This window comes from Protomyctophum parallelum (genome assembly GCF_964188405.1).
Source record: "Protomyctophum parallelum genome assembly, chromosome: 17".
Lineage (NCBI taxonomy): Eukaryota > Metazoa > Chordata > Actinopteri > Myctophiformes > Myctophidae > Protomyctophum > Protomyctophum parallelum.
This window is the reverse complement of record NC_139719.1, coordinates 44,078,992-44,092,971: the sequence shown is the minus strand read 5'-3', so window position 1 is coordinate 44,092,971 and position 13,980 is coordinate 44,078,992. Positions and strand designations below refer to the sequence as shown.

The window sequence follows — 13,980 nt, the reverse complement described above, 5'->3', positions numbered from 1 at the left end:
GGCAGGGAAGGGGGAGGGGCCAGGCAGGGAAGGGGGAGGGGCCAGGCAGGGAAGGGGGAGGGGCCAGGCCGGGGGGGGAGGGGCCAGGCAGGGAAGGGGGAGGGGCCAGGCACGCACGCACGCACGCACGCACACAGGGGGGAGGGGCCAGGCAGGGAAGGGGGAGGGGCCAGGCGGGGGGAGGGGGAGGGGCCAGGAAGGGGGAGGGGCCAGGCAGGGGGAAGAGGAGGGGCCAGGCAGGGAAGGGGGAGGGGGGCTGGGGACAGGAAGTAAGCTATTACACCCACTTCCTGACGTCCTAGAGAGACGGGACCACCACCGTTGCAATCGGGGCAAAAAAGTGAGTCTGGGGAACCCGCTCCCGTTGCTCAAAGACACTCCTAGGGTCTAGGGTCAAGGGTTGACCTTTGAAAGGCTTCGTTTCGGGCCTTGTGCTTTTAAAAATCTATAAAATATTCAGATAAAATCCTGTCTCTACAAACAAGACTGTTTCTGAATGTTTGAAGCATGCCGAATCCAATGGAATGGGTTTCGTAGCCCTACGACATTGCCAACTCTCCGCCAAATCAAAAGAGACACGTTTTTTTAGCCCCAAAAGCTCAATTAATTAAATAATTTTTCAAACACCACTTTTTCCGACTCACTTTTTCCAGCTGGATCTAATGGATTTGGTCCCGTTGAAAAAAAATGTTTTGTTATTTGTCTAACCACTTTAACGCTTATAAGTCAAAAACCCTTATATATTACGGGCCCATCTTTTAGTATGTTATATAGCTTGTCAAGACGAACAATCTGATATGTGGTTCATATGTGGTTCTCCACACACGGTCGTGTAATTCCTAACCCTAGGGTTACACTTTGAGGCGCGATAGCTCCTCCCACAAACGTCGAAAATGGGCGTGCCTTGCATCCACGCGTAGCTATCGATTAGACGAACGTGCTGATATGTGTCTCCCCGCGCACGGATGTGTGGTTCTCAAATTTTAAAATTTCAATTCCCCCTTCAATACACTGTCAGCTTCACCATGTCTATAAGGCTTCCGCTTTACACATGATAGTTGGAAAACTTTTGCTACGGGTGTCGCACGACAATGGCGGACATATCAGAGCGAAGATCTCGAAAAACTGAACACGCCCATGTAAATTACTTGGCTGACGGACTTATCGTTCTCGAGCTATCGCGCGTTGAAAACTAACCAATTAACTAGCCAATTAAGATAACCGTAAGTCCCTGTGCTGGGAAACACATATCGGCGTGTTCGGCTCGTCGTGCTGAGTCCGAAAATGGTCTCGGTTTTTTCCAGAAGGTTTCGGGGGGCTGGGGACAGGAAGTAGCCGTTTACACCCACTTCCTGACGTCGTAGAGAGATGAGACCACCACCATTGGAATCGGGGCAAAAAAGTAAGTGGGAATACATGCCCCTTGATTAGAAAAAATAATAGGAAATATCTTCTTTTTGGATGCATTGGTGCCATTTTTACAAACTTTGGCGCCCTTTTTCACCACTTTCCCAACGTCAGACAATCTCGTCGTTGATATATTCGGATTCAGCGGGAAAAAGTGAGTCTAGAAAGGTATTTTAAAAAGAAAATGCACAACACTCCCTGTAGTTTAACCGTTAGCGCCACCTTTAGGCCCTTTCCCAAAGTCGTTTTGTTTCAAACAAGACATACTTTTGTTCAGAAGGTGAAGCTGAATCTGGGGAACCCACTCCCGTCGCTCAAAGACACTCCTAAGGTCTAGGGTCAAGGTGTGGCCTTAGACAGGCTTCGTATGCGGCCTCCCAGCTCTAAAATCAATAACATATTCAGAAAAAATCCTGTTTCCACAAACAATACTGTTTCTGAATGTTTGAAGCATGCCGAATCCAATGGAAGGGGTCTCTAAGCTCTACGGCACTTCTAACTATCCACAAAATCAAAAGAGACACGTTTTTTCAGCCCCAAAAGCTCAAATAATTTATTTATTTTTCAAACACCACTTTTTCTGACTCACTTTTTCCAGCTGGATTTAATGGAATTGGTCCTATTGAAAGAAAATGTTTCGTTATTTGTCTAACCTCTCTAAGGCTTCTAAGCTACTGGATATTAAGGGCCCATACAAACTTTGGCGCCCTTTTTCACCACTTTCCTGAGGTCAGACAGTCTCGTCATTGCAATATTCTGATTCAGCGTAAGAAAGTGAGTCTAGAGAGGTACCTTTTAAAAAAAATAGCAGATCTACAAGCTCATAGTGCGAGTGGCGCGCTACGAGCTTGTAGGTCTGCTATTTTTGAAAAACACACACACACACACACACACACACACACACACACAGACAGACAGACAGACAGACAGACAGACAGACAGACAGACAGACAGACAGACAGACAGACAGACGGACGGACAGACAGACAGACAGACAGACAGACAGACAGACGCATGCACATATAGTAGGCTATTCTTTATTCAATTGTATGCATTGCAATTATTTGAAAACAAGACTTTTCAGAAAACCGTGTATTCATATTAGATGTTAAATAATTGGATGGCCAAAACAAATTTATGTTTTATGTTTTACTTTTGGCTGTCTGCTAATCACAAGGTAATTTTCTGCCTGTAGCACTTTGAGATTTGTTTCAAATGTAAAGTGCGTTATAAATACAATTTATTATTATTATTATTATTATAAAATATCTCATATTGCTTTCTCTAGCCCCCCCCTCTCTGTGTCTGTGTAACCCGGTTGGGTATATAATATTTTTTGGTTTCATGTTTTCTGTTTAAAAACGTTTTTGTTACTTCATAACTCATTTTTTAGGAGTTTGTTTTGTCTTGTTTTAAAAGAAAGCACTCATGGGGTTAACATTGTGTCTGGAACAGGGGGAGTGTGCTGCTGACGGACCGGCAGGAAGTGAACACCAGAGAGGATGTTGTTGCTCCATAAGAGGAGGGTGGCTGTAGCAAAGCAGTGATTCAGATAAACTGTGTCTTATATTCTCTAGTCTGCATTGCACAAACCTGCATGCACATGCTGTGTCTCCAGAGAGTTTACACAACAATCAGAGAGGACAGTCATCATGTTTGGAGAAGCAACTGAATGTCTCCACGGAATGCAGTGACAGTGACTGTCTTTGTGTTGACAACATGCTAACGCTAATGCTAACGCTAGCTCAGTGAGGTTAGTGGGATGAGAGGAGACTGTCTGTCTGTCTGTCTGTCTGTCTGTCTGTCTGTCTGTCTGTCTGTCTGTCTGTCTGTCTGTCTGTCTGTCTGTCTGTCTGTCTGTCTGTCTGTAGGATAATGCATCTCACAGGTCTGTCTGTTTGATTTTTTTAAAAGATTTTTCAATAGCTAAAGCACAACAAAAGGGGTTCCCCATTGTAGCTCTGCTATTTTTGAAAAACCTAAGACACTTTTAGAATCTGATCTCAGGTCAGAATGGGTAATTAATGAAACTGTCAGGATGTAGAGGACATTTTTAGAATCTGATCTCAGGTCAGAATGGGTTAAGCTGTATGCCTCACTGTGTGGAGTCTGGAATCATTATTTTGTGTAAGGCAACATCAAGGCTTGACTTAAACATTACTTTCCCAACTTTGTAAAACAAAATGTAACAAACACAGATATAAATGCACTGAATGATTTATTAAATAACTGTGCAACAATTAGACCAGGTTAATGTGTGAGCAGGCTAGCCTGGCTGCATTCCACATGTTATACTGTCAATACTACACTGCTGTGTCACAGAGGAGGTAGAGTTGTTTTCATACTGTAATTAACAAGGAGAGCAGCGGTTGTAAAAAAGCTCATCAGAGAAAACGATGGATTGTGAATTTGTTTTTTAAATCATTCTGACCTGAGATCAGATTCATACGAGGTTTCCACTGGGACACACACACTGGTCTGATGAACCCATTCTGACCTGAGATCAGATTGTAGAAATGTCAGACGTTCTTCGATTCTTTCAAAAATAGCAGACCTACAAGCTCGTATCGCGCCACTCGGTGGCGCGCTACGAGCTTGTAGATCGGCTATTTTTCAATAGCCGATCTACAAGCTCGTATCGCGCCACCGAGTGTCGCGCTACGAGCTTGTAGGTCTGCTGTCTGTCTGTCTGTGTGTGTGTGTGTGTGTGATTCTTTTTTTAATAGCAGACTTACAAGCTCGTAGCGCGCCACCGAGTGGCGCCATATGAGCTTGTAGGTCTGCTATCTGTCTGTCTGTCTGTCTGTCTGTCTGTCTGTCTGTCTGTCTGTGTGTGTGTGTGAGATTCTTTTTTAAATAGCAGACTTACAAGCTCGTAGCGCGCCACCGAGTGGCGCGCTACGAGCTTGTAGGTCTGCTATCTGTCTGTCTGTCTGTCTGCTGCTATGGTGCACGTTGGCTCATTTAGTGTATGGTGGTTCTCAAACCTTTTTAAATTCAAGGGCCCCCATAACTCTTAGAGGTACCATACCCATTTGGAAACCACTCAAGGACACTTTGAGACCCACTGGTGTAGCAGAGGGTTTCCAGTGAGCCAACATGCACAATAGCAGCACTCAAGACACTCTTTGTCTTGTTGGTTGATAAAGTACTCCTGATAAAGTACTCCTGATAAAGTACTCCTGACTGTAACGTAGCTTCTCTGCTCTCCTCTCCTGTACAGCGGTGAAGTTTGGTCGAATGTCCAAGAAGCAGCGAGACAGCCTCTACGCGGAGGTCCAGAAACACAGGCTTCAACAAGCACAAGCACAGGGTCAGGCGGCCCACCTCCTGCACTCCCACCCTGGCCTGAGCGGCCAGACGCCCGGGGAGGCGTCGCCTCTCTCCGCCCAGTATGGCCTCTCCGCTACGGGCCTCACGGAGCTCCACCATGAGCTGGGAGGATATCTGGAGCAGCGCTCCCCTGGGGAAGGTTCAGCATCCTCCAAGGTCTGTCATTTGTCATGTGGATCCCTTTAATGGTAATTTGGAATGTTTTGTTTTTGTTTTTATTTTAAACCATGGTGTGAAATTATGCACCATTCACAACCAGTTTACTACGGAGCCCGTGAATGGCCATGAATTCAAAATATATTTGATCTTGTACGTACAAGATAATATCTCGTCCGTACAAGATTTTATCTCGTACGTACAAGATAAAATATATTTTGAATGCATGGCCATTCAGGGGCTCCGTAGTTTTCAGTTCAACAGCATTTTATTAATTATTCAAGTTTCACCGTATTTCTTTTAGGTTGGGATGTGTTAAAACACCTTGAGGGCCCGGCCCTATTTAATCCATTAATAAAATGTGCCCATCGTCAGCAAGCGCCTCTAGGCTGTAGAGCGATGCCATCAGTTTTCATATAGCACTAATTTGAGATTATCAATCTCCGTCTCGGGGCACATGACCGTGCACTTGAACTTGACGGTCATGGGCCCCGATGGTGTTAATTGTGCCCCAATATTTCCCCGAATGAATGAGGTATTTGGTATCGGCATAATACTTTTACGGTTCAGTTTTCCATAGCTTTACTTGATTGGCGCAAAAGATGTGTCTTGGATCGTAATTGCATTAAGCCAAGCCAAGCCAAGCCAAGGAACGTCAGGTTACGTTTTGAGCACTATAACCCCCTGTGCCAGGACGTCAATAGAAACGCTGGCACCTGGTCTGCGTTTCTATTGTAATGTACTGGCATGGATTGTGTTTTAACCCATTTTGCGCGGGCACCCCTTTTGGTGTTAGCATTACGTTCTGCTTTAGCTATTGAAAAATACTACAAGCTCATAGCGCGCCACCGAGTGGCGCGCTATGAGCTTGTAGGTCTGCTACTTTTTTGAAAAATCGAAGAGCGACTGACATAGAAACATAGCTTTTTCAGAAAACTGTCAGGATGTAGAAGACATTTTTAGAATCTGATCTCAGGTCAGAATGGGTTAATAAAATGTAGGCTTTAGCACTAAATCATTGATCAGCATTAGTCTATCAAATGTACCGTAGGTCCTGGTTCACTTATTTGACTGACTGCTGTATATAAACGCCACAGTGATGCTTTTCAAAGTGGGGGGGGGCAGCCAGGGTGTGCAAGAGATAAGGAGCCAATTAGAAAAAGGCTCCAATAAGCCGTCGCTGCGTGACGTGTCGAGACGTTGTAGATCGGCTATTTTCAACATTTCTTTCTCCTACTTTTTATGGTTATTTCTTTAAACCATTCTGACCTGAGATCAGATTCATACGAGGTTTCCACTGGACACACACTGGTCTGATGAACCCATTCTGACCTGAGATCAGATTCATACGAGGATTCCACTGGACACACACTGGTCTGATGAACCCATTCTGACCTGAGATCAGATTCATACGAGGTTTCCACTGGACACACACTGGTCTGATGAACCCATTCTGACCTGAGATCAGATTCTAGAAATGTCAGTTGCTCTTCGATTTTTCAAAAATAGCAGACCTACAAGCTCGTAGCGCGCCACTCGGTGGCGCGCTACGAGCTTGTAGATCTGCTATTTTTCAATAGCTAAAGCATAACATGATGCTAACACCAAAATGGGTTCCCGTTCAGAATGGATTAATATGTTATTACCGTACATAATAATAATAATAATAATAATAATAATACATAAATAAAAAATACTTGGGCAAATTAGTAGCCCATACCTTTGCAGGATCAAGTGTGCATAATTTGCAATGTTTTCACCCCATTCTTAACTGGTTTGTTAAACAAGTGCGAGGTAGCCTAGGATCATTTAGTCTTCGGTGACATCATGTTTTAGAGACATTTGGTCGTGTGTATGCGTGCGTGTGTGTGTGTGTGTGCGTGCGCTCCAGCCTTGAGGCCTCATCCTGTTTAGCCTGTTCTTAGTAGTAAAGTCAGGAGGTTAAAACAAACCGAGACTGGAGACAATGTTTACACTTTACTCTTCAGATGTCTTACTACATTTTCAGACAAAAATAAATAATACATGCATTCTATTAACCCATTCTGACCTGAGATCATATTCATACGAGGTTTCCACTGGACACACACTGGTCTGATGAACCCATTCTGACCTGAGATCAGATTCTAAAAATGTCAGTCGCTCTTCAATTTAAAAAAAAATAGCAGACCTACAAGCTCGTATCGCGCCACTCGGTGGCGCGATATGAGCTTGTAGATCTGCTATTTTTCAATAGCTAAAGCATAACATGATGCCAACACCAAAATGGGTGCGTTTTCAATAGCTAAAGCATAACATGATGCCAACACCAAAATGGGTGCGTTTTCAATAGCTAAAGCATAACATGATGCCAACACCAAAATGGGTGCGTTTTCAATAGCTAAAGCATAACATGATGCGGACACCAAAATGGGTGCGTTTTCAATAGCTAAAGCATAACATGATGCCAACACCAAAATGGGTGCGTTTTCAATAGCTAAAGCATAACATGATGCCAACACCAAAATGGGTGCGTTTTCAATAGCTAAAGCATAACATGATGCCAACACCAAATGGGTGCGTTTTCAATAGCTAAAGCATAACATGATGCTGACACCCAAATGGGTGCGTTTTCAATAGCTAAAGCATAACATGATGCCAACACCAAAATGGGTGCGTTTTCAATAGCTAAAGCATAACATGATGCCAACACCAAAATGGGTGCGTTTTCAATAGCTAAAGCATAACATGATGCCAACACCAAAATGGGTGCGTTTTCAATAGCTAAAGCATAACATGATGCCAACACCAAAATGGGTGCGTTTTCAATAGCTAAAGCATAACATGATGCCAACACCAAAATGGGTGCGTTTTCAATAGCTAAAGCATAACATGATGCTGACACCAAAATGGGTGCGTTTTCAATAGCTAAAGCATAACATGATGCCAACACCAAAATGGGTGCGTTTTCAATAGCTAAAGCATAACATGATGCTGACACCAAAATGGGTGCGTTTTCAATAGCTAAAGCATAACATGATGCTGACACCAAAATGGGTGCGTTTTCAATAGCTAAAGCATAACATGATGCCAACACCAAAATGGGTGCGTTTTCAATAGCTAAAGCATAACATGATGCCAACACCAAAATGGGTGCGTTTTCAATAGCTAAAGCATAACATGATGCCAACACCAAAATGGGTGCGTTTTCAATAGCTAAAGCATAACATGATGCCAACACCAAAATGGGTGCGTTTTCAATAGCTAAAGCATAACATGATGCCAACACCAAAATGGGTGCGTTTTCAATAGCTAAAGCATAACATGATGCGGACACCAAAATGGGTGCGTTTTCAATAGCTAAAGCATAACATGATGCCAACACCAAAATGGGTGCGTTTTCAATAGCTAAAGCATAACATGATGCCAACACCAAAATGGGTGCGTTTTCAATAGCTAAAGCATAACATGATGCCAACACCAAAATGGGTGCGTTTTCAATAGCTAAAGCATAACATGATGCTGACACCCAAATGGGTGCGTTTTCAATAGCTAAAGCATAACATGATGCCAACACCAAAATGGGTGCGTTTTCAATAGCTAAAGCATAACATGATGCCAACACCAAAATGGGTGCGTTTTCAATAGCTAAAGCATAACATGATGCCAACACCAAAATGGGTGCGTTTTCAATAGCTAAAGCATAACATGATGCCAACACCAAAATGGGTGCGTTTTCAATAGCTAAAGCATAACATGATGCTGACACCAAAATGGGTGCGTTTTCAATAGCTAAAGCATAACATGATGCTGACACCAAAATGGGTGCGTTTTCAATAGCTAAAGCATAACATGATGCCAACACCAAAATGGGTGCGTTTTCAATAGCTAAAGCATAACATGATGCCAACACCAAAATGGGTGCGTTTTCAATAGCTAAAGCATAACATGATGCCAACACCAAAATGGGTGCGTTTTCAATAGCTAAAGCATAACATGATGCCAACACCAAAATGGGTGCGTTTTCAATAGCTAAAGCATAACATGATGCCAACACCAAAATGGGTGCGTTTTCAATAGCTAAAGCATAACATGATGCCGACACCAAAATGGGTGCGTTTTCAATAGCTAAAGCATAACATGATGCCAACACCAAAATGGGTGCGTTTTCAATAGCTAAAGCATAACATGATGCCGACACCAAAATGGGTGCGTTTTCAATAGCTAAAGCACGACATGATGCCAACACCAAAATGGGTGCGTTTTCAATAGCTAAAGCATAACATGATGCCGACACCAAAATGGGTGCGTTTTCAATAGCTAAAGCATAACATGATGCCAACACCAAAATGGGTGCGTTTTCAATAGCTAAAGCATAACATGATGCCAACACCAAAATGGGTGCGTTTTCAATAGCTAAAGCATAACATGATGCCGTTTTCAATAGCTAAAGCATAACATGATGCCGACACCAAAATGGGTGCGTTTTCAATAGCTAAAGCATAACATGATGCCGACACCAAAATGGGTGCGTTTTCAATAGCTAAAGCACGACATGATGCCAACACCAAAATGGGTTAAGCCTGTCAGCAACATGACATTTAACTTGATGATTAATTGTCATCCAAGTAATTGCGATTAATGATTTATTTTGTGTGTTTTTGACATTGAACATATAAATACAAATGAAATTTGCAGAGATGGAGACAAAACTGTGCAGAGATGGCAAATAACAAGTTACTGAGATATTCAATAATGATACTTAATAATGAGACACAGCATCGTCATGAGCTTGTGGATCTGTTTTAAATGTATGTTTGAAAGAGTCTATTATCTTCAATATGCCATTATGTAATTGTGACAGGCCCAGTGTCGTCAAGTGTAGCTTTGTTTTGATTACATGTTGATTAATTGCCCCGTGCCCACTGCCCACAGCCACGAGGGAGGAAACGGCGGAACAGCGATCGATCAGAAGATGGTTATCACTCTGACGGAGACTTCCCCGAGCAAGATTACAGGAGAGAGCAAGGGGACGACAAGAAGAGCAAGACCATCATGCTCTGGGGTCTGTCACTTCACGCCACAGAGGACCATGTAAGGCTTTCTACATCACTAATCCATTCTGACCTGAGATCAGATTCTAAAAATGTTCTTCTACATCCTGACAGTTTTCTGAAAAAGCTATGTTTCTATGTCAGTCGATTTTTCAAAAATAGCAAGCTCGTATCGCGCCACTCGGTGGCGCGATATGAGCTTGTAGATCTGCTATTTTTCAATAGCTAAAGCATAACATGATGCCAACACCAAAAGGGGTTCCCGCCCAAAATGGGTTAAACCCCAGAGGGGTTTAGGGGGGAAAGAGTTGGAAGTTGAACCGGAGACCAATTGGGTCTCCATTAACCCACTGAGCGCTGTTCAGAGGTGGACAGCCGCTGCCCCTGCTGGTGGGGGCAATGGGGCTTAATGCGTTTAGCAGAGCGACTAAAACGATTGCGGATAATCAGAATATGCAAAGTTACGCGTGAACAACAAGGTAAATAATAGAGGCAACTGTGATACCAGTTGCACAATGAACCTAGCATAATGGAAAGGTCAAAGATAATATGTTAAAGCTTAATGTGCGCACGGCTTTCAGGAGCTGTAGACTCTTAAGTAACATTCAAAGATTGTGGATTCATTGTCTGGTTTGAGAAACTACTTGTTTATTTTATTTGATTTATTTACAGGTCTAACTTTGAATGTTTGTCTTGTGTTTTAGATTCGAGCTGCCATGGAGCAGCTTGAAGGCCCCCAGCCAGTGGATGTCAGGCTGATGAAGAAGAAGACAGGTGAGAACCATGTGTGCCATAGGGCCATTCCTTCCCCCAGTCTTTGACCATAGGGCCAATCTGCTTCCGTTTTCAGACCCGTTTTGCCATAGCAACTGAGAATTACTTTTCATGATACGAATGGCTTAAAGAAAACATAAGAAATGTAACATTTAAATGTGGTAAGTGAGAGGAGCAGGGATATTTCTATTTGGAGAAAGTAAAAAATGCCGGGAGGCACACGTTTTTGGTTGAATGTGGTTCTTGCTGTGGCATTCAGGAATGTATTTTTCTTTTCTTTGTTGCTGTGGTAAAACTCCTAAATGGCCCGTTTTACTAAACCGGGCCTGGGTGGTGAAGCAGTTTGTGACAGTTTGCATAATATTGCCCATGGACTCTGACTAACACGCCTCCCGTCTATATCTGAATGCTGTCCCTAGGTATAAGCCGTGGTTTCGCCTTCGTGGACTTTTATCACTTGCAAGATGCTACCCGATGGATGGAGACCAATCAGGTTGCTTCATAATCGCCAAGTCTAGTTTTTGGTCTTGGGGATCTGGAACGATAACACAAAATGAAACCAAAAAAAAAGAAAAAGTATCAAGGGAGTGTGGAGGTTATACAGATGACATCTCTGTTTACAAAAAGAAAAAGAATATATATAAAAAAAAACTAATCCTGAGAGATATAAGTTATGTTTAGTAGATTGTACAGTTATATGCACAGCCTTGCTGCTGTCAGTTTAGTTACCCAGTTAAACCATGCAGTAACACAGGCCAGGAACATCTTTTATTTTACAACCTTCCAAATGTGGCCCTTAAAAAGAATGACCAGTTAACGTTTTAGAGTGGAACTTGTATTCAGTTTAAGTCCAACTGTCAGGAGCTGGTTTTCTTTATGTTTTGTTGGGGGTTTTTGTCTATAAATAATACTGTGAATGGGACATCTTTTCCCCCTTGATATTGGCTGTGGGAATTCAATCCCTGGTTTTGTCTCTTTCCCACTGTATGGTACCGGCTCCACTGGACTGGACTCCACTCGTCTCTTGGGGTTTTCTATGAGGTGAAAGTACCTCCAAAGGTTGACATGAATACACTGCAGACTACTGATAGATGAGAGTCAAAGGACTCTCCCTTCATGAATGCTCCCAAATACTGTTGACAAACTTATAGTAAACGGATGAATGAATGTCAACGAATCATAAATGAACAATTGCACGGCCAGGCCTACCTCATTCCTAAAATGGTAGCGGTTTGTCTCGGACGCTACACTACATACCTCACTTGGCACTCTCCTATCTGCAGTGGGAAGCAAAGCGAGTAGAGTGGAGTGGAGTCGAGCTGGTACCGTGCGGTGGAAATGTGACTTTAGAGAAAGCAGTCCAAAGGGTCTTATCAGGGTGACATTTATACACACACTGCTCCAGCTCAGTCTGGGCACTCTGGTCCCAAACACATTAAGAAAAGCCATCATGCTCACATACACATCAAGCACCTGTCGGGAGGGTCCCTGTCCCCCTTCTCTCCCTTCCAACACTGCTTGCTCTATTGGTGAGATCCACTCCAGCCATGGAAGTGTTGAGTCATTGTTGTCGTCCTCTTGCAGAAACGGCTGATCATCAGTGGCCAAAGTGTGGACATGCTGTACAGTCACCCCCGGAACAAATATGAAGACTGGCTCTGCAACACTGTAAGTTAACGTTCTGCCCACCGTATCCCCAACAAAGCCCCTCAAATGGCAGGCCTTTATTATCTCTGTACAATGTCCTAGGGATGCACAATTAATAATGTATCTCATCAGTATTGACCAATGTTTACTTAAAAGTGCGATATCTGCAATATAATCCACATATCTTTAGCCAATATTTTATGTTGTAATTTAGTTGAATGAAAAACTTTAACCCATTCTGACCGGGCACCCATTTTGGTGTCGGCATCATGTCATGCTTTAGCTATTGAAAAATAGCAGATCTACAAGCTCATATCGCGCCACCGAGTGGCGCGATACGAGCTTGTAGGTCTGCTATTTTTGAAAAAATCGAAGACACTTTTAGAAATCTGATCTCAGGTCAGAACGGGTTAATAATGAAACTGTCAGGATGTAATAGACATTTTTAGAATCTGATCTCAGGTCAGAATGGGTTAAATTATCCTCATTTCACAGTGTGAACAATAGGAGTATGAATGGGCCCTTATAGGCTGGGACTGAGGCGGGGCCAGCCAGGCTATGGGATGGAGCGGCTGCCCTAGGCGCTCCACTCCGCGTACATGACGGTGAGGAACACGGACACGGTGCAGCAGTAGAACACCAGGAAGGCCTTGTTGATCTTGGCGGCCACGGCGGTCCAGCGTCCTCCAGACCGCCACGCCGCGTCCTGTCCGCCCTGCAGGACGGCCGACGCCACGCGCCTCTGCAGCTCTCTGAGCTGGACAGACAGGTATACGCAGACAACAGAACAACGTTGGCTTCATTATAGGTTATAGTGACTTAAGGCTCATTCATAGTCTGGATTTTCGGTGGTGAGGTGACCACCGCCGCTCCGGTGGTGAGCTGACCACCGCTCCGGTGGTGAGCTGACCGCCGCTCCGGTGGTGAGCTGACCACCGCTCCGGTGGTGAGCTGACCACCGCTCCGGTGGTGAGCTGACCACCGCTCCGGTGGTGAGCTGACCACCGCTCCGGTGGTGAGCTGACCACCGCTCCGGTGGTGAGCTGACCGCCGCTCCGGTGGTGAGCTGACCACCGCTCCGGTGGTGAGCTGACCGCCGCTCCGGTGGTGAGCTGACCACCGCTCCGGTGGTGAGCTGACCACCGCTCCGGTGGTGAGCTGACCACCGCTCCGGTGGTGAGCTGACCGCCGCTCCGGTGGTGAGCTGACCACCGCTCCGGTGGTGAGCTGACCACCGCTCCGGTGGTGAGCTGACCACCGGAGCTGAAATAACGTTGAGCGGTGGTGAGTAAAATCAGAGAGAAGGGCTGGAGCGGTGGTTTGCTCTTCACCGCGGCTCAGTGATGTCATGTTGTAGTTCGGTGGTCACCTCACCACCGAAAATCCAGACTATGTATGAGCCTTTAGAAGGTATTGAGGCCTAAAAAAAAAAAAAACTTTGGTTTCCGATTGGCTGTCATTTTTGGGCTGAGTAGGTAGGGAATGTATTTTATTTTTTATTTTATTTTTTCATGGGAAGGATGGGTAGCAAGGACTTTATTTTATTTTATTTATTTTTTTTTTTCGTGGGAAGGATGGGTAGCAAGGATTAAAAAAAAAAATCCTACGGCAATGATGGATAGGCTTCTAC

At 44.2% G+C, this 13,980-nt stretch overlaps 1 protein-coding gene across 2 annotated transcripts; it reads left to right on the top strand.

Moving 5' to 3' along the window:
- The first annotated feature begins 3,127 nt into the window (after positions 1 to 3,127).
- Positions 3,128 to 12,517, top strand: LOC310874211 (RNA-binding protein 5-like). 2 transcript variants are annotated; one of them, XM_083786921.1, is made up of 6 exons: positions 3,128 to 3,160; positions 4,631 to 4,896; positions 9,811 to 9,969; positions 10,634 to 10,703; positions 11,123 to 11,196; positions 12,288 to 12,517. In XM_083786921.1, the coding sequence occupies exons 2-6, from the start codon at positions 4,648 to 4,650 to the stop codon at positions 12,378 to 12,380; spliced, it is 645 nt and encodes a 214-aa protein (XP_083643047.1). In that variant the 5' UTR covers positions 3,128 to 3,160; positions 4,631 to 4,647; the 3' UTR covers positions 12,381 to 12,517. The 2 variants fall into 2 exon arrangements, with proteins under 2 accessions (XP_083643047.1, XP_083643048.1); XM_083786922.1 differs by lacking the exon at positions 11,123 to 11,196.
- The last annotated feature ends 1,463 nt before the right edge of the window (positions 12,518 to 13,980 follow it).

Excerpts from the sequence above, each read along its gene's own strand:
- LOC310874211 (XM_083786921.1), top strand. The coding sequence starts at position 4,648 with ATGTCCAAGAAGCAGCGAGACAGCCTCTACGCGGAGGTCCAGAAACAC. Across the intron at positions 9,970-10,633 it reads TTCACGCCACAGAGGACCAT|ATTCGAGCTGCCATGGAGCA; the intron begins GTAAGGCTTTCT and ends CTTGTGTTTTAG. Across the intron at positions 11,197-12,287 it reads GATGGATGGAGACCAATCAG|AAACGGCTGATCATCAGTGG; the intron begins GTTGCTTCATAA and ends GTCCTCTTGCAG.